Source organism: Rhamphochromis sp. 'chilingali' (genome assembly GCF_963969265.1).
Source record: "Rhamphochromis sp. 'chilingali' genome assembly, chromosome: 9".
Lineage (NCBI taxonomy): Eukaryota > Metazoa > Chordata > Actinopteri > Cichliformes > Cichlidae > Rhamphochromis > Rhamphochromis sp. 'chilingali'.
Window position 1 is genome coordinate 19,400,282 of NC_137936.1, and position 21,980 is coordinate 19,422,261.

Below are 21,980 nucleotides of genomic sequence, written 5' to 3' on the forward strand. Positions count from 1 at the left end.
TGCTTCAGGCTCTGTGTGCTCACTCATCATGTGACTCTTCCAAACTAAATGACCCCTTCGAGTGTCACATCAGCTGAAATGTTATCAATGATGATAAAACAGTGAGAACATAAAAATATCTTTAAAGAACATTTAACCCATTCACTGCTTCACTGAGTGAATGGGTTAAATGCAGAGAGGAATTTCCCCACGAGGATCAATAAAGTTTACATTATTATTATTCTCATCATTATTAAAACTGCAGCACTGTTGCAAATAAGACAAGAGATAAATGCTGCAGAAAATCACTAATCTGGCGATCTATCCCGCAGACCTATAGTTTATTTGTAATGTGGCAGCTGCTAATTAGAACTGTGAAAAACTAAACTGGATAAATTTAAATATTAAAAGGTTACTAGCCAAAAGGCAGATCAATGTGAAATGAATTTTATTGATTGAACAGATGTTCCTGGTGTGTGTTCTACCACTTCCAGCAGTGTGGAACAGACGTAGCAGCAGGTTAGAATTAAGAATAAAAACATTTACACTTTTTTTTTGTTTTTTGGATTGCCAGCTGCATTTATGCAAATTTCAGTGATGATGGGATACACAGTTTGCACTGCTGTAACTTTAGAGCTGGGTTTCAGTTGTGATAAAACATGCTGTAAATAAAGGAATTTGAGAAACTGTGGTTCTTCTTGCAAAATAAACCTCTGAACATTAACCTGCTCCTTACCAGATTATTTGTATCATAAGTTACCATGGTGATTTAGCCAGGTAAGAGGAGAGAAACGTTTGTGACATGTTTAAGTCTGACTTTAAGTTCAACATAGATCACTAACCCATTAATCTCACTTCACAGTACACCCAGTTGCCCTGTGTTCTTCCCCATTTCTCCTTCTGTGTTGTCTTGCAAGTTCCCAGTAGGTGGAGTTAATCAGTTCAAATGGGAGTGCATGGCCGGTTTCTCTGGCACATTTAAGAGCTGGTTATTTCAGACTTTGCTCATCCCATCAAACTCCACCATGCTATTTGTTTGGCTGGCTTCACCCTGGTTACTTTAGCTTTTGTCACGGTTCATGAGTTGGACCACAACGAAACTGTCAATAAATCAAATACTTCTACAGTTGTAAAACGATTCAACAGCCACTGACTGTTATTCAGTGGCTATGAATACTATACAGCTGGGGAGTAGCTGCAGTCTGGGACTTGTTTACCTGGATATATGAGCATGTACCAAGATCCATTCATACCATAGTTGGTGTGACAAAATACAAATCCATTTTAGGTGTCCAATTATACAGTTATTTGATAGCACAGTAACAATGTATAGGAGCTAGAGATGTAACATATTTGCTAGCGCAAAATGGCAAAATAGCACTAGCTAGCTTAGCTCCGTGCCATCCACAGATTCGGTCACACATCCATGAATAGTGATAATATGACTAAAATAGCACACAAATTTCCAACTCCTTGAAACATTTTTAGTACAGTTAACTACACATCAAGTCAGGTTATTACAGATAATTTCATAAAAATGCTCCAAAAGGCACCAACACTACAAACAGTTGAGAGAGCCACTTCAATGATTCAAATGAGCTGAAGTGAAGTTAACAGATAGCTGGCTGTGTCAGCATCCACCTGTCATTAAAAATTCCTGCATGCATAAATTCACGTCTTTGCACATTTTTAGATGTTTGACATACAAAAAAATTCACCCCCGTGAAAGTTGATTCTAAAAAAATGTTGAATTCTGCTTCGGAATTAGAGATTTAACACAGGACTAAGTTACCTTTTGTAGCAGCTTCTAGCAGTCATTTGAGCAATTGTTTTGTATTTCCTAAAGTTGCTACTTGCACATAGAAGCAACAGATACTTTATGTTCCTGACTTCATGATTTTAAGTTCAGGTCCTTCAGAATAGCACCTGCTCGACACTGAAACTTGTTATACACCGTTTAGGGAAGGGAACTGAAGCACAGTGAACACTCAACTCTTCACAGAACAGGAAATCTTCAAAAAACAATAGTAGGATGTTGGAGATCCCTGAACTTTGGCCCGTTACAGACAAAATCCTGTGCCGGCAGCTATGCAACAACACAGTAAGGGCATCTTTCTAGTAATCACTCTTAGCCGCACAGAAAAAATGAATCCCAAACTGACCGTCTATGAACAGAATTGTGGCATGTCTGTAAAAAGTTTGGTTCAAATAAAATGTGTATGAAATGATCTGCACCTTTCAAGCTTTTATGTCCACCGGCTTGTGCTATGGCTATATTACACAAATTTGATTTGTGACTATTTTGGGTGGCGTTTAAAGGTTCTGGTGACATAGTTCTGAGCATGACATGTATTTAAAGCCCAGATTTACATATATTTTTAATAACATCTGCATTAGAGACATCCTCTAGTTGACCCACTTGACTTCCTGTTGACTCCCTGCACACAGATTACAAAAAATCTATTCAAAGACAGCAATATGACACTTTTAAAATCACCGGCTTAGCTCTATAAAGATTCCAGTTTCTGATTTGTAGTACTCAGAAGTAAAGTAATCAATAAGGAATAATGATTTTTTTTTTCAATGATTCAATAATGGGCAAATCTTGACACATAACCTGGTCACTGACTGCGGCCAGTTTATCCACATTGACTGCACATCAGTTCCAATGTGTTGTTCCAGCAGGCTTAGTTAGCCAAAACAACTGGCTGCTCTGTCAAAGATTTACATTTTTATCCACAAAGTCCCTCTGATCAGAAATCATGGTTTCTGATGCAACTTAAATATGTCTGTCACCAAAACACAACTCAGTGCAAAACAATGACAAAAATGTCCTAAACATATGCATGAGTGTAAAGCTGATCCACATTTAATGGACTTTGACATTTCTTTTAAGGCATCATTCCCTCTGTATGTTAAGCTGAGAACAAGACATCACCCTTTTCCACATAAAATGAATCAATCAATAAAACCTGCATCTCTTCCCAGAACCAGTACAGGACATCAGGGGTGATGCATTGGCAGAGCATTTTACTGCAAGTCTGCCGTTTGGGAGGGCCACGTGACGCCTTGACGCAATGAAGCGGAGATAAAATAGGAGTGCAGTGAATGAGAGGGATTTTCTGCAGAGCATCCTGAGGGCAGCAGGGAAGGCTGGGCTCCACAGGGCAGCCAAGTGACTGAGGAGAAGCAGGAAAGACTGGTCATTTCCCTAAAGAGTAACATAACAACTAAAACGTAATCCCACATATAAAAAGTTTGAAAGTGAACATGTTCTATTTGTCGTTAATTACAGGCGAGTACATGAGGCAGTGGTAAAATGTCTGAGGATGCAAGAACTATGAGTCTCCTAACGTAATTTGGATAAATTATAGATTTTAATGAGCCTCAGAAGCTATTAAACGCTTTGAAAATAATGTCCCTGGGTGTTCAGATCACCATGCAGTAAAACACACACAAAAATGAGACACACACACATAGACATCACACAAAGGCAACTCTGAGCCAAATTTCTCTAATCCCCAACTCAGCGCCGCAGTATCTGGGCTCTACACAGCAGAGACAAATTTGTGTGAAAAGAACAGACAAATGCAACCCTTATACAGACCTTATTTCACTCTATCTGTCCCACACACAGAGTCTCATAATACAAGTTCCAGTCGTTGAACTAATCCCCCTTTTTTCTGTTCTGTTTTAATCCTCTAATGATTAACACAATTTTGGATTCACAAGGGCATGCTCCCAGTGTCAGCACAGGTTCTTCTCTGTATGTCTCTATCTCGTCTGATTCGTCTCCGGCACAGACAAGCTGCAGCACATGTCCACAAAGATAAGACAACAGGAGCTGAGTCCAATCAATGGCTGAGGAACTGATGGTGTATCCTACAGCAAGATGTCACTTGTCAGTCATCCTTCCTGATTATCTGCTGGTTTATAGTATTTTCCACCGGATGTTTTGTCTAGTAAACTAAAAATCAATCCAGCTCTAAAGAAAAAGAATCTATCAAATTACCTCGTGTCGTGCATTTTTTTCCCACTACATTGCATTATTACAGTCAAATGCTCCACTGTGGAAATCAACATTTTCTATGCAACAATTACTAGATATAATAACTTTGTATTTGAATGGGCAGAATGTCTTTTTTAACCCTTCTGAAACTGAAGAAAACACACGATAACAATAAAAAAAAAAAGACTATAACTGTTGCTTTATAAAAAGAGCAAAGAAAACCATCCCTGGCTTCCTGATCGCTCTAAAGACTTCTGGAAATCATTAAAGACTTCAGGGAAACTGAAAGCTTGAGACACATGCCCTCTCAGAGTCGAGCTGTCTATCATCTGCTGTATCCATGATCCAGCTCTGCAGGACCAGGCTGAGAGGTGTCGCCATGGCAACATGGGCGTGTTCCATTCCCTGGGGAGACGCTTATTGGAGGAAAGGTGGGATCTGATGGGTGTGAATAGGTGGCAGCATTGAATGAAGAGACACGTGTGCACTGACAAGTGGAGAAAATCTGAAAATGAAGTTGATGAGGCAATTTCAAAGAGTATTTCTAAATACAGTTGAGACAATGGGCAACTTAACTGATTGGAATCTTCCAACATTACCGAGCTTTCGTTGGATGGTGTGGGCTTCTGAGGCAAACACATGAGTGTATTGCATTTCTTTACTGGCTGAAACTGAGAGTGGAAGACAAAAAAAAAAAAAGGCAGAACTTGAGAGGAGATGTGTCATCTAGTTTGGCCTTTAACTAGACTCTCTGGTGAGCCACAACCAAATAAGTCCCTTGTTTTTTTTGCAACTTTCAGGTCAAAGTTCTTGAGTTATTTTGGTGTTTCACTGTCAAGACATCAAACACGCTACAATCACAGAAAAACATCAAGCAATACCTGCATTTTTATTTTTTTGCTCTCTATTTGTCTAAAGTGACACAGCAAATAACAAAATCATCTTAAGACAGTTCCTGGAATAATCACACAATTTAATCACTTGATTTGAGTTCAGCACATGAATTTTCCTTGTGTTCATTATGTGTATGCATGTGAAGAAGAGCTGTCACACACTGATCAAAGCTGTAAAAGTTTCTGGTACTATCGGCGGTGAATCACCATAATTCAAATTGCAATCTGCAGCAATGTATGACTTTTTACCCTATAAATGATTATTTTCACTTTCTGTTGCGGTTTGGTTAGGTTTAGGCAACAAGAATAAGTTATCAGAATCATCTGTATTTGGCCAAGTTTGCACACACATACAAGGAATTTGACTCTGGTTCACTTTGCGGTTCTAAATACCCATATATACACAAGGAGCACATAAATATGAGGAGAAGACAAGAAATAAGAAAAATATAAGTTACAGAGAGGCCTAAGGAACTGTACAAACTATAACAAACTACAACTGGGCATGGATGACAGATTAAAACACAGAAATAATATTATATTTGCTTTAAAAATAAATTTCCAAGGTGGTCTGGGGGACTAGTCCCCTCTCAGAGGTCTCGAAACATTCATTTCATGAGAACTGAAACACATGAGTTTCATTGTCTTGCTGGCTATCATGAAAAAAATATCAATATGTGCTCATGACCTACTAAGAAATAGGTTGAAATTAGTAAGGGTCTGCACATAAAACCAAGCTCTAAACTTAATGTCTGAGTTTGGGACTGGTGGTCAAACAAAACAAACTATTTAAAGATAGTTTAGTTTAATTATACTTTAGGTTACCAGGATAATTAGTACTGGAAAAATATAATACCAGTAGTTGCAGCCACAGTTTTGTGCTTCTATTAGCACGTGAAACTGTGCCACTTATGCTGCTACAATCTGTTAGCTGGAAATAGGTGCGCTGTTTAATTATCTCAAGTCTGCTGTGGGACATGTGCTTCACCAATATGGAATAAAGTTATCTAACAGGTCCCAAACCTGCAGTGGCAAGAACCGAACTAATTACTTCATTAGTGACTTTTTCAAACTTGTTATTTTTACACAAACTTGTTTCTGCTTGTTTCTAAGGTTACTGTTTCTTGGCAGGAAGTGCATGTTGAAATTTTTCTTGTAAAGACTACTGCTATCAGCAATAACTCACCTCTGGAACAGCAATGCGAGTTTACAAAGTGACCCAAACACACTCAGTCTCAGCATTCACACCTTTCTGACTGCCTGAGTTAGACATGTGGGAATTTTTAAAATAGAAAAATAAGAGCATTGAAATTCTGCACGCAATCGTCAAAGATCTCTAAGACATGTTTGTGCCTTTCTGAAAATAGAGGACAAACTGCAACTACAGTATGCTTTTATCTCCCAAAAGCAACAGTTGTGCATTGCTGGACTCGTAATACAGTGTTAACTGAGAAATACTTCTCAGAGCTGAATCAATTGAGAAATGAAATCATGCACTGACTGGCATCACATTAACAAGGAAATTAAACCTTTTTCATGTTTAAATGGACCTTTGTCTGGTTCATCAACACCATCGTGAACTGAAAAACTGTGGGACAGCAGTGAATGATAATCTTTGCTCAGGACGTTAGGCATTTTATGAAAGGATGATTATGTCTTCCGTGAAACGGACAGAGCAAACTCTCAGCTAAACGAGTGGCAGCTGCATTCATCATACTGAGCTTATAGAGACGAGAGAAGAGTCAACAAAGAGGAAGCTCTATAGCAAAACTCTGGTGACAGCGAGTACGATAAAACTTCATTATGACATGATTATACTGTTCACTGAACGCAACACAAGTGGACAGTTTGTGCTGAATATTGTACTTCTTACTTATGGACACAAATAGAGTGAACAACCAAAATTATGCACTGATTCAAATTCACAGGGTTATATACAATTACTGACTTCAACAATCTGTCATTACAAACAGTAGACTTTTGCATTATTCTTAGTGTTGTTTGAGGTGCATATACCATCCAACACACGTATGACTGCACAGCAACTGAAATACAATGCCCGGGGTTAGAGTTCAACTGCTACAATAGCGTGTTTTTTTTTCCATTATGTAAAACAGTTATTGTTTTACATTCTCACTTTCTATATTGTTTTGACACCCACAATGTGCAATAGAATCTCACAACACATAATAATCACATGCCTAACTTCATGCATTTTGCCATGATACAAATGATACTTAAATGTTACTAGCGTCATTGCCATAAGTAATGCAAAAAATAAAGAAAATCTCAGCTTTCTTTTCAGGTTTATTCAATAAAATGTTGAAAGGATAAAACACATTTCAGTCAGACGCACTATTTACAAATGATTTTGTTTCCATCTGCAGCAATTTATATATGTGGCAGCGTGGCTTTGTTCTTCCACGAGCACATGTGAAGTAGTAGGTGGATGTGTGTTGCAAAGCAGCTTGCAGGTGCACAGCAAAAGCAGCTTAAAGAGAGCGCCTTTAATGAGATAGCTCATTTAGCTAACATGGCCTGTCACTGAGATTAGCTGATTCTATAATTATGGCTAAGATTGGCTTGGTGGCCTGCCATAAAAGGATGTTGGAAGATTAGTTTAAGGAGTAGTGCAGTGTTTTGGAAATCTGTGCAGTAATTAGCACCACGCTAACTTCTCTTAGCTAAACTGTCCTCCCAAAGAATATCTGATGTGTTAATTAATGAGTAGTGACACAAGTGTGTATATTTTGTTAGTTTTGAACAGAACCAAGCTGTTTCCAGTTTATGTGCTAATCTAAACTAGCTTTATACATAGAAATAGAGAAGAGGGTACTTTCAGGTGCTCCCTCATTTCCCAAAGGGTCACCACATCACAGAGCATGGACCTGCATGTTTGATTTGGCAGACTTCCTCACATAACCTGCCCATTAAGCCAGGCTTGTGACCCACACTAGGAGCTTGTGACCTCCCTGAAGCTGGGTTTGTGATCTCCTGTTGGTCTGGGGATCTTAACACTACACCAGCATACACAGAGTTGTACAAACCATCTTATCTAACTCTAAACAAGAAAGCGAATGAGCTGTGTGTTTGACTATTCACTGCCACTCCATGAAAACAAACCAACCCTGAATGAAGTCCAAGATTTATTGGACCACACAACAAACAAGCTGTCCCACACAAATTTTATTCAGCCTTAATATCTAGTGGATGTTTTTTGCTCTGCAAATGCTCAGCAGGTTTGCCAAACAAGTGGGCAGCTGGAGGATCCTCAGCCAGTGACTCAGTGAGACCATTTCTTCATCTCCCTACATGTGTGTTTCCACCCTGCCACACTCATGCTACTCAGCAGGGTGCTGAGAGGTAACTAACCAAATCTAAGCATGATGACAATACACTCTGATCTTCAGACTGACAAAAACAATACACAAATGCAACAAATTCAGCTACAGCAACCAGAACAGTGATTTGTATCTCACTCAGCAGAGAGCTGTCTGTGGCCTGGGGCAATAACAAAAAGAGACACACCTAGTGTCTCACAGAATTCTCATCAGAGTTTAACCAAAGCAACACTTCGGGGTTCATTAGAAGGTGCTTCATAACACATGGCATACTGAAGTCTTATTTCCACACAAGCAGTGAAAACTGTTTTGTAACAGCACATGTGTTAATCTGGAAGCTAATTGTTGACCTTAAACTGCCAATAATATATCATAACACCTCACAATTACACACATATAGGTGTGTGATTACCTTGCCGTATACTGCAATGCAGTGCTTGATCTGTAAATGAGGCACACAGGTTTGTGCTCTGCAAAAAACACAGAAAAATATTTCATAACACATTGTGTAACAAACGATGTAGCGAATGTTGGTCAAATTCTTTTCAGGTATTCATTAGGTTCTGCTTGGGAGTCTAAACTTGACTGTGTTCAGTCAGGTAGAATGAAACTAGCAGAGGCTAGCAACAAACGGCAAAGAGAAACTTGAAGCGAGAGGTGGTAAACCATGCTTCCTTTTCAGAATCACCTGAAACGTACCGCATGAACATGAGCTGTCATACCTTGTGTACATCTGTAGACCACTAAAATTTTCCATGAGACCATGCTTGCATTAATTCCTCTGTTCATGACAAGGGAAACTAAACAACTAGAACCAAATGGTACCAGTTCCAATCTTTGGTAAGCTCCATCACATTCAAACTCTACTTCCTCTCAATAACACTTCACCATCTCAGCATTGGTGAGTGTGTCACTGTCTAAATGCCCGTTCGGTGTGTGGATGTATTGTCAGTAATGAATCGGATGCTTGTGTAAGAGCAAGGCATTAGTTACTTCTTGGAAGTGACTACCATCATACCATTAAAAGGTTAAATATGACGCTTTGGATATAAGCTACCAGACTAAGAAATCAAATGAAACTAGAATTAAAGCATCACGTTTCTTTGCCTCCGCAAACCAGTCAGGTTTCAGTTTACATTCATGCCCGTCCAGACTAACACAGCATATAAGAGAAGACACTGAAAGAACCTCATTAAAGGCAGTAAGTGAATTCATGTTTGCTCAGTGAGGCTGAAGATGGCAGAATACAAAGTTGTAGCCCCATATTACTCAACGTGCAAGTGAATCTTTTTGATAATTAATTCTTTCTCAGGTTATGACCAAAAAGGTCAAACCACCAAACTACAAATCAGTTAATCCTCGAGTGCATGAGAATATTAACCAAATTTGAAGAAAGTCCTTTAAACCATTTCAGAGACATTGTGTTCAAAACTATTTGATGGATGGACGGGCCGACCAAAAAAAAAACGAACAAAAAACAATACTGTCACCATTGCAGACATTCAGAGACTGTCCATGCATGAGTTTAAGATGTTAAATACAAGAAGACAGCATTATTTAAATGCACAGTTTGACAAATAAAGGCAACACGGTAAAATGCACTGCGAGACATCCAATTAGTGATTTATTACAGAGCTGGATTTTGGGAGACACAGGACCTGCTACAAGTCAAAGCACACACAAAAAGAAAGAGGGAGAGAGAGAGAGGGAGAGAGAGAGGGAGAGAGAGAGAGAGTGTGTGTAAACACCAGACTAGTTAAATAAAAATGAGTCACGGTGAAAACAGTGCTCAGCTGTTGACTTTCAATTTTTGGCTTCAAAGCTATTTCATCACCACCAGCTAATTAACTCATGATTGTCATGACTGCAAAGCTTTTAAAACATACATGTATATAAAATAACGGTGGCTCAAAAGTGTAGTTGTTCACATGTTTGCTTAACAAGCAAAAGATCCCAGTTTCATCTTGGAAGGAGACACAAACTCTTTGGGGGTTGCCTTGGGAAGGGCGTAAAAAAAAAAATAAAAAAAAAAGCTGCCAAATCAAAGGTGCAGAGCTATCCGCTGCAGCGACCCATTGTGAATAACGGAGCAGCCAAAAGTAGCCTTTATGTGTACATAATAACAGACGAGCATGGGTTTATCCCTAAAGCTGCCATTGTAAATGTCAAGACAGCTGCTGGTGATTTAGCCCACTTCACAAACTGCCTATAAAACTGGCAAACAGGATGAAGAATAGCTGCAGTCCAGTAACCACACGGCAGTTAGTTACAAAAGTCCAAACTCCTCAGTAAATGCAGTGTATGAACCGTCTCTATTGACATGCTAATGCAAGATCTACCAGCTGAACAGCTTGAACAAAGTGAACCCCGTCTCACAGAGGTCCTTCAGAGGCCTCAGCTTTGGCAGCCGGCCTCAAGGGTTGTCAAGAATTCATTAATAGCAGGAGTTAAGATTTTAGCAAAGTAGTTTGTTGCACTCTAACAGATTAACTTTTGATACGACATGCCAGCTCCCTGCACCGGTCACATTTAAGCAACCCCAGTACTGAGCCACAGTGAACCTACTGATGGGGTTTCTTCTTTGTTTCTGAAGCCAAATGATCTTTTTGTCACCCATCTATAAGCCCTCATACATAATAAAGCAACCCCGCCATCGTGTTATTAACCCATCACTGACACTCTGATGATCTGGCCCCTTCTGCCATGTACACATTAGCCATTAAGCAATAACTCAGAGTAAGACAGGAGCGATTTTCAATCTGAATTTCATTACCGTGCGCTCACTGCCAGGTTCAGCTCATAACATTACCATTGTTGTGAGGCGGTGTATGTCAAGAGCAGAGCCCTCTCTGTCTGCAGGCTATGATACACACCAGCTGTGAATGAGAAACAAGCAGCATTCATCATAAATTAACATCCTTCCTTCTCACGCAGCTGAAAGGCCCCGTCTAATTCAAAGAGGCAGCAGACAGGGCCTGGATCTAAGAAACGGCAGCAATTCTGTCACAGTACTAAACTGACGCCTGAATTATCAGAAAATGTCTTGGGTAAAGAGGAAAGCAAGAGAATCAGATAAGTGCTCAGTTGTGTACAAGCAGTTTTTTTTTCAATGATCAGCCAAGGCCACAAGACAAAAGAATAAAAAACATAATAACAGTAAAAAAAGAGTTAGAAAATGGTTGAAAGTAACAAAACAAATAAATGAATCCGCTGATCCACTTTCAACACCATGTGACAAGTGTAGATTCTCACACTTAGCATCCAGTGGTCCAGACAGGTACACGACTGAAAGGGTGATCATCAGACATTTAGCACCAGTGGAACCACAGAGAGTGAGAGTGCCAGCAGTGAGCCTACGGCCTTGAAACTGAACCCCAGAGTCAATCATGGTCAGCACCCTATGCTTGTGTGTTCAATTGATGTCTTCATTCCTCAGCTATTTGCCCTGGTTATCCTCTGATTTTTTCTTTTAAATTATTAAATCAGGATTAAATGGTACAGAACCACTCCAAAACCAGCAGAGTCCATCTGAGCCTAGGTGTCACACAGTGAGAGAAACACTGCACTGCAAATGCTAATACGCTCGTGTTATAGTGCCGGATGAGTTTTAGATAAAGGCTGGCATGCAATCAAAGAGCGTGTGTTACCCATGTTGTCAGGTGAAAGCAGTGAGTCAAACCACAGGCACCATCAAGGAATCAAAGGCAAAGCATGGGGAGGGTGAGCAGGTACTTATGTGCATTCAGTCTAAGCCACCATGTCATCATATGAGATTAGCCTATAACACACCGAATATGGATTTATAATATATAACCTACTATTCCTAAATATTAGTCTATCATCCAACCACAAACCACAACAAGCCAAACACAGGCTTCCCCCTCAAGAATCAGAAAGAATGAGGTGCAATAATAAAAGCAGTCCAACCTCCATCCTTTGCACAGGGATCATTTTACCCAGCAACAACAAAGCGTGCAGAATCTGGACCCTAACCACATGATGACAAATTAACATTCAGCTTACAGACATCCCACTGGCTGATGGTGAATTTATGACAGAAGCCTTTGCACATGGGAGAGAAGACTATAGTCTGCTGCTCTTGTCATTTACTTGACTGTCACGGTTTGCTTGTTATCTTGAGGGAGAAGTCAATCTGTGCTATAAGGTTTGCAATATAAAGGATATTGCTTTGAATTTTTTCTATTTTAAAAATACAAATAAAGGAGGAAAGGGGTGCAGGGCTCGAGCCAATTAAAACGGGCTCGAGGAGAGAACAGACAATCCGCACTGAGCGGACACAGGCATCAGATTCACACCGCACCTTTCACTTGGGTCTCATATTCCGCTATGATCTCCTTGTCCTTTCTGAATCTCGTGGATGACATGGTTCCTCGGGTTATGGGGTTGAGCCCCTGTCCGTCGACGACTTTTGGGGGGGTCTCTGCAGTTGATCTCCGACTTGCAACGTTGCAACGCGATCCTCCGTTTTTTTTTCTCCTTTGTTTTCTAGTGACCATGCATCGGTAAGGGGGAAAAACAGTAATAATGAGGCTCAGTGCTATTGTATCCCGCAGTTGTATTCCTTCAGCTTTTTAATCACCCTATCGCAGAAATGACAGTTGAGCAGCAGTCCGGTGTTGCATTCTTCTCTCTGACTGCTTTCTCTGCTGCCAGGAGTCCTCCTCCTCCTCCTGCTCAAAAACTCAAAGCCTTCAGCAGGGTGAGGGAATTAAAACACACACACAAACGGACTGAAAACTATAATAACAACATGATGAAGGGGACAAGGAGACGCCTGAAGGTTTCCAGCAGGAAAGTCCTAGTACCTCCTGTGTCCAAAATAAGCAGGCATGCGTACCAAGAGCGAAGCAGCCACACACAATTCAGACTGACAAATTGCGCTGCAGGGAAACAGGAATTTAAAAGCTTGTCACGTGAGCCCCCTTCATATTATCATCCATCCCTCCTTCCTCTTCCACCCGCCCCCTCTCTCTCGCTCTCTCTCTCACACACACACGTTTATCCACGACTTCAGGGGACACACATTGGCACACATTAATGTTCGGAAAACAAAAACTATAGTTTTAACCATTACTTATTTGCTTTAAACCATGTCTTCTCCTTAAGAAGAATGGAGCTACCCCCATAATGTGACTGTGTAGTACTGACCATAATATCAGTAATACGTGGAGCTGTGCACACACACACACACACACACACACACACACACACACACACACACACACACACACACACACACACACACACACACACACACACAAAGCAACGTTTCCATAAATTCAAATCTTTATTTCCTGGAGACCTCACTATAACTACTTCTGCCTACTTCCAACCCTGCAACCACACAATGGTTTATATCCTCAGAGCATGAGCAGCCTCATTCAACCACATTTGTAATCCACGCACCTTCATTTTTTTTTTTACCGACAGTTATTGTTGTTCTGTTCTTATTGCTCAAACATTTGCATGCACACAGAGCATCATTATCAACACGAAAGGTGTTCCACCTTCAGGCTCCTGTTTCAGTTGTTCTCACAGCTTCAGTGCTAACCTAACCAAGCAATCGCCATTGGCATGGAAACCTCTTTTTTTTTTTTTTTTTTTTTTTTTTTATCTCTGCACTACTTTCACCATGGCTACTGTTTAAGAGATTGTGAGAGTTAATCCTTGAAATGTGAGAAGCCTGGTCCTTAAAGAGCTCAATAACACATCAGGACGGCACTGATGTGGTACCTATAAATGAACACAAGCCATTAGCTGGTGAAAGAAAAACTGTGTTGCCAGCATGCATCCTCTTGTCCATGTTAGTCACGTTTAACCTCTTCTTTCTGATAATTAAAGATAACTTTGACAATAATGTCACAACAATATATTTAGTCTCCTACAGTAAGCCTTTGAAACATCAGTAGAAGCAAGGATAAATAAAATAGGGGAGAAGAACTGTTAATTCTCTGTAAAGGAACAAACAAATATGGTCCAAATTTATTCAGTTTCTGTTTTTAAGTAAGTAGTGCTTGTACAGATCCCTGTGCCATGTCAGTGTTGCAGCCTGTTCCTTGCATTTGTGTCATGAAGATAAGCATTGTGACAGAGACTGAGTGTGTTTCTGACAGACACTGTCATTTGGATCTGTCACTGTCTTTAACAGTTCTGGGAACTCAGATTGTTGTCACCTTAGCTATTCTCAGTTCAGAAGAACCAGGCTGCGTGACTCACATTGAAATGGCATAAAATCGGCATACTGACACACTATACACCTCTGCATTTTATTTCCATCTGCAGTTCACAGGCATCAGTATCATGAGCTGACACTTGACAGACTCCAGGTCTACGTTCTGCCACATTTCAAAACACAATCATTTGATTTTTAAGAAGAAAGAAAGAAAGACTTTTTTTCCCACTGAATGTGAGATTTTTAACTTCGTTATTGCAAAATGATTCAACAGCAGATGTTATTAACCGCGTGAGGTCCAATCCAAATCTTATGCTATCAGAATATATAATGTTGTTCTGTTTAAAAACAGTTCTTCAAAGTCTTAGCAATCAGGGGAAAATAATTCTCACTGATACAGATCAAAAATATTTATTTTTCATCAAAAAACAGCTTTTTTGCCTTTTGCTTGACTCCAAACATTGGGTTTTGGTTAGAGCTCAGTGCTAGGGTTGGCGTCATCAGTGATGACTTACATCCAAGGGGTTTTACGCCCACCAAGACCTGTTTGGGGCTTAGGTTAGGTTTATTTCCACTCCTGCTCATTTACGATTTGCTGACATGAAGTTAAAGTCAAATTAAGAAATTCTTTCTAGAAATCATATAAGTGTATATATGATGCAGATACAGATATATACAAATACATATACAGGTTTGTGGAAGCAGTCTTTTACTAGCCATACAGATTACTTTTGTATGGCTGGTAAAAGACTGGAGCACTTTTTCCTCAGTCACCCAATCACACACATTCATACAAGTACTTTTCTTTCTATATCTAAGCACATTAAGAATATTTCAATTTCACACATTAACCCTCTGAGGTCTAAGTCATCATAGATGATATCCCTACCTTAAGCATGTATTTTGGAGAAAGTTGAAGCAGACTTTTATGGAAACAATATGAACAGCTCTCGATGTGTGAAGGTTGGTGATTATAATAATAATAATAATGATGGATTGCATTTATATAGCGCTTTTCAGGGTCCTGATTACAGATTACCAAGACTCTAGAGAACCAAAGATTATAAAAAATACCACTGTGAGATTTTCATAGGCTAAGGTTAGATAGTTAGTTAGGATAGTTTTAGACCTCAAAGGGTTAATGACTTATAAGTATGGTTTATTCAATCTTTTATGAACTGTGTATAAAACATTATTGAGTCCATTAGAAAGTCTGTATGCATGGCACTGTTTTTGTAAATCAATTGTTACAAATGAGCATTAAATTATCAAGACATGTAGGTTTTTCAGAATATAGCTACAAATTACTTTCATTTGACTAAAGAAATAGCATATCATTGTAAGCTAAGGACCTGCATTAGTATTCAGCCAGCAACACCAATTTAAGTACAATTTACATATTACATGGTACAAATGAGATGGAACAATTAGCTAGTCACCCAATAAGCATCTAATTGATCAATTACCGCACAGAAGATCTCTAAAGCGTTTCTCTCCCTCAAACAGTGTGCACGCAGGCTTGCTCTGCCCCGCTGCTTTCTTACCAGTTATGATTTAAGGAGTTAGGTTTGAATTCTTCGCTGGCCTTGTGATGTCAACTGATGTTTTCAGGCTGTTGAACACAGCATGCACAAGCCTCTTCACAGGAGTAAAAGGCCCAGAGGAATTTTAAATGGCCTTTGAAAGGCTGTGTGTGTATATCTATGTCTGGGTTCAGTGAGCTTGGATATGAAAAAGAAACCGTGCGTCTTCCTGTGTTGTGTGTCTTTACTGTGTAGATAACTCTGTATCTTTGTGCGGTATTTGTCAGACCCTATGCATCACCTACATGTCTGAAGAGTGAAGCCATAAGGGAGCACCTCAGTTGTGACATGTCAGGTGTGACAGAGATCAGCATTACAGGGTGGATGTTGCTTGAATTATCTGGAAATCTCTTAGACATTGCCGGTGCTTTCATAACAAGTACAATAAATTTAGATAATTAATGAAACTGTTCAGGGATTTTTTAAATTAGAGTTCATTTTTTAATCTGTCCAAAATATACGGGGGGTTTATTGTTGTTGTTTTGGGGGACTGATGGAGCCTATCCCAGCTGTCATAAAGGCAAGAGGCAGGTTACACCCTGAACGCCTCACCAGTCATTCATATGGCTAACAAAGAATGAGACAGAAAACCATTCACACCTATGGCCAATTTATAATTACAAATTAACGTGATCCCATGTATGTCTTTGGACTGTGGGAGGCACTTGGCCAGAAACCACACAAGCACAGAAATAAGGTGCAATCACAATACAATCTGCAAAGTTTTAGTTAAACAACTGGAGGTGTATACTGAGGAGCATGATTGGCTAACTGGACACTGTTGTGCCACAGAAAAGTGTGTAAAACAGAACAGTGGGCTGGAAGCATAACTAACTGTGTTGTAAGACTAAACAAATGTCAAAATGAAACAGGAAGTGATTAATACATGGATGGTGCACACAACAGAGAAAGAAACAGGAAATTATGCAACAGAAACCCATCATGACACACATGACAGCATATTGTATATTTACCAAGAATGATTATCATATGATTTGCTAGGATTCCTCTTAAGGTTGAGGTCACTTTGTAATGTATTGTCCCCACTGTGTATTTAATGTGTTATTTAAATATGTAAAATATGTATCTATACAGCGTAAAGCTAATTTAAGTAGTTCAGGTGTCATAGGAAGGACTTTTTTGATGGACACAGGTACGATAGGTTTCCTGTGGTTTCCTGTGGGGCATCTGTGGTGACTGTCCAATATTGTCCGTAACTTGGACAGCATTCTCCTTTCTGACACCGCCATCTGAGAGTCAAGCTCCACACCCACAGCGCTACTGGCCTGGAGGATCAGTTTATGTTGGTTCTGCTACCCTCAGTCTGCTGCTTGAGTGTGCCACGGCATCAAGGATGAGAAATGGCCATCAGACTCGGAACACATCCAGATTTCAAAGGGCCTAAGCTTCCCCAGAAAAGAGAGATGGCTTTGGTCTTTCTTGTCTTGAACTCATCTACACTTCTGACAATAGTAATTCTGAGCAAGGAATAAAAATAGTTACTGATCTTTGAGCTGGACTCAAGGCATGAAGTATCACTAAGGAATAGGTGGTAGTTGTGTTTATAGCAGCACTGAGTTGCCAGTAAGTTCTCTGCAGTCTCTGTTCGTATGCAGCACTTGCCATCTGTTGAGCAGGACTTTTCATTCCCCGAAGAGATAAAACGCCCACTTGTCTCTCAGACTTGATGCTTACTAATCAGTTGACCTGCAACAAAAAGTTGGAAAACAACTAAACATTTTCAACAAACACAGAGGATGCAGTGTGGGGAGGTGCGGGGGCATTTCTCTGTTTTAGAAGGTGATGCAAATAAGCATCTTAAATACCAGTGATTCATAAAGCGCTTATTTACACGTCACAATAATAGTACAGAAAACACTGTGAATAAATAGACATGATATTTATTGTTCTCTGCAAGTGTTTGCTTTAAAAAAACAAACATTATCTTGTACTGCTTAGAGGCTTCAGTTTTGATCACTTACCCGTGACACAGAGAAGAAGGCCATTATTCACATCTTCACCCACAGCCTCATCTCCATTAATGACAAATGATGAATGAGGACCGGAGATTGTGTTTGAGTGCACTGGCCAGTGGAAAGACTAACACTTTTCAAGAGGAGAAAAAAATCAATAGCAGTGTATTTGGGTTTACCTGTGACATGTAGCTGTACACTGTGAGAAATATGAAATCCATAAATATCAACAGACACTCCTATATGTGAAGCACGATCACAAATAAACATAGATAGCAATTCATAAAAACAGACATGTAAATCTATAAAAGAGATGATGGTTTTAAACCCTCCATCATATCTCACCTACTAGATTTTCTCTGAGCTTTTTCCATGTGTATAATTGTCCATTTTCTTCTTCATATGATAGGATACTTGAATATTTGGCTGTGTGATGATACATATGATGTCTCTTTCTTCCCATGTCTGTTTTTCTTATTTTGGCTTCTTCTTTTTCCATGTTCTATGAATGGGTTTGTGCTCATTCCCAGCTCAAAGCATTGTTCTGTAGCGCCCTCTGCCGGTCAATTTTTTAATCGGTTTGTCGTGTTCGGGTAAATGAAAGAGGATATATCCCGGTGGCAAAAAAAATTCGTTTCTTTTAGTGGATTTGTAACAGCCATAAATTCTGTTATTTAGTTGTTTTGTAGTTATTGTGACGCAAAAGGCTTATCTGAATAAGGACACAAAACGTTTTACGACAGCTCCAAAAGCGCCTCTATTTGAAAACAGTCATGCGTATTTGGATAGAAAAACAGTCCCTCCAAATTACTTAAATATTTGTGTTGCCTTCACACACTGATAAAGTGTCATGAGGACTGTGATTCAGGAGTGCATATCTAATAACCCAGTCACATGTTTTTATTTTTAATCCTTTTTTTAAGAACCTATTGGCTTTATGGGTAACAGCAATTTCGGGTCTGTGAATCAGCTCTTTTCTGTGTTTCTGTGACTTAATATCACAGCGCAAGAGATTTAAATGATCTGTACATAATTTATCTATGTGTCCATTCATGACTATTAATATCAGCTATATAAAGGATCAGGCTTTGTTTCAGTCAGCTTTACCTTATGAGAGCAAAATGATCTCTGCTGGCTTCCTGACATTAGTATTATAACCTTAGTATGCAGATGCTCAGCTAACAACAACGCTCCATAACCACTGTAGCAATTTATCTGCAATAAATCATCAGTAGACAAAGCATTTGACAAAGCTTATATTTCTTTGTAATGCGGCTTATATAAAGCCTCTATGGATTGACTTTAGGTTTACATTTTGTAATACAGTAAGCTTAAACAACCCCATGTCAACATAACTTGTCAGAACACAGTAGATTGAGTTCTCTGACTAGCAATCAAAATAATGACCTGTGACTCATTTTCATTAATTAGTCTTAATAGTTATTTTTATTCAACAAGTCATGCAGCAGAACATTAAAATAGTCTATAGTTGTCGTTTGAAAGCAATTTCACACTAAAGCCTTCCAGTCACATCAAGTTACTATGTAAATAAGATGTGGTAATATGAAGGAATTACACAGGTTCATAGACATAACCTGAATATTCACAGTTTCTGTGGAAAGGGTTTTGGTCTCTGTTGCTATGATAACAATGGTAAAGGCGCCTGTGCCGTAAATCTGCTGAAATATGAAAGAGAAGCTGGAGATGAGCTGGTATTCTCATTCAGTCTGTCAGTCATTGCGTTAGTGGGAGCAAGTTTGCTCCATGCTCCAGCTGTCAATAGTTCACGGCCTCCAGCGCGGTGACGTCATATATAGGTCGGGGCAGATATAGGGCTTCGGAGTTGACGTCACGCCGCAATGCATTGTGGGAGCGCGGCGGCATTTTCGGGGTCTACGAATCAAATCAAACACACTGTGTTGGAACGACGATTACAAGATGCTTAAAAGCAGCTTAAAAGAGAATGGACTGTATAGAGACCGATTGCGTCCAGAGGCGAAGCGGCGGTACTTGCAGAAAATAGCGTGCATTGGAAATGTGGACCCGTATGAAATACGGCCGTGGAGTAGAAACCCTGAAGACCAACCGCTATTGACGTTATTTATTGTTCTTAAAGCAGACTGGTTAATAATAATTTCACCACATGATATTTTCAAATTATTTTGTATTTGCTTAAATAAATGCATAATTCAAAGACTGTAATTTTTCATTGTATATCAAATTACAATTGGACATTTTAGGTGTTCCCTAAATTTTAATGTAGGCATCAGGACATAGATATTTTTTATTTTGCTTCTTTTTATTCAGATTCAAGCTGAGTACGATTAAAAGTTGTTGGGGTTTGTTTTTACTTAGACTGAAGTTTGTATTCCTATCTACTGATATTAATTCATTGTTATCTTAATATAGCTTAAGGTGGGGTGCATGCATACCCATATGGAAACGATATATACATAAATCTTATAAAGTCTGTATCTGTCTTGTGTGAAACTTGTATGAAAAGCATACAAGAGTGAAAACAGATATAAGATCCCTTGAAAAATTATATACATGAAACTTGTATATTTTGGATACTTACTAAAACAATATATGAAAGTAATGAGAAAGTGGCCACCTTCATGAGTGAATCGCATAAGCCTTATATGATTCACTATATGAAGTAGGCCACATCTTATGCAAGTCTTTTATAAGTTTTTTCTATTTCTTTTCCATATGGGTATACTTGAGCTTGTATGTATACTTTTTACCCTGTGTGAATAAATTCAAACTTCTGCACCCAATTCTTCCTTTTTAAAGTCATTAAAATGTATACTGTAAAGTTAGAGAAATCATTAAAAGCCCCAAACTACAATATAATATTCATAATCATTATAAGAGCCTCTAAACTTCTCACCACATCTGTATGAAACTCCTGGCACTATTTTTGGTGATCCCAGCATCTGTTGACAAATTTGGGGCGGACATCATAGTAATTTAACCTTAGTTATGGTTCATACTAGGTTTTGCAATATTATTTTATAATTTTACACATTTGACTTTCTTATATATTTCATTATTTTACTATCACTTACCACACTTTATATTTTATCAAAACATTTCTTTCTTATAGCATTTTGTGAGCTGATTTTGGTCCAACTGTAATTATTACAAAAGGACATCTTAACTGTATAATCAGTGTGTTGTTTATACAGTTAAGATGTCCACAACCAACAATGAAAAGAATAAAAATAAACCTTTGAACCTCTCAAGGCGCACCCTTGTAGTTTGATCAGGTGCTTGTCGGTTTACAGAACTTCTCTGAATGGCTGACACCCTTACCAAACGCCGGGTAACTTTACAGTTCTTAATCATACTTGCCCCTTAAAAACCCTCAATAAAATCTGAAATTCAAGTTGGTCTCAGCCGCTCTCCACTCTGGATTCTTTAATAATTGAGATTTCAGCGGTGACTCTGTCTGATCTCAGTTGCCACGCACTCGCCTTCTCCATACTTTGCTCAGACATAAGCGCTCTTTCAGACTCATTGAGTCTACCTGCAGGTTTCCTGGAATCAAAATGAAAGTAGAGAACAAAAATCACTCAAGAAATCTCATCCTCGTCACCAAGATTGTTGTGGAAAAATACACTGAGCATCGACCCAAACTGACTCAGATTTATCGAAAGAAACTTCAAACCTCTGCAAAAGGATCAACACAGCACCAACGGGGTTCGTACCAGCACTGACAAACAGGCAAAATAATAACAGCTCCTCTATAGCCATACAGATACAGTGAAAATGAAAGTGTTTTTGAATTTTATTTTCTGTAAATCATTTGATTTATTTAATAAATTAAATATTATATTTTAGAGGCCGTTCTAATCTGATATTCCATTCTAGGCAAATTGACAGCAAATAAAACTAAGTACACTTTTAAAACTTTTTTTTAAATTCATTTTTATTTGAATTCAATTCAATTTTATTTATATAGCGCCTAATCACAACAACAGTTGCCTCAAGGCGCTTTCTATTG

The 21,980-nt window shown here is 39.0% G+C and overlaps 1 protein-coding gene across 4 annotated transcripts in view; it reads right to left on the reverse strand.

The window, feature by feature from the left end:
- Positions 1–13,119, reverse strand: part of srgap3 (SLIT-ROBO Rho GTPase activating protein 3) — a 58,558-nt gene extending 45,439 nt beyond the window's left edge. For all 4 annotated transcript variants that reach the window (XR_013972867.1, XR_013972868.1, XM_080892393.1 and 1 more), the window contains exon 1: positions 12,544–13,119. Coding sequence is in view for 2 of the 4 variants with exons in the window: in XM_080892393.1 (XP_080748519.1) it covers positions 12,544–12,739 (196 nt within the window). In the remaining 2 variants the exon portion in view is untranslated. The remainder of the gene's footprint in view (positions 1–12,543) is intronic.
- Positions 13,120–21,980: the final 8,861 nt, after the last annotated feature.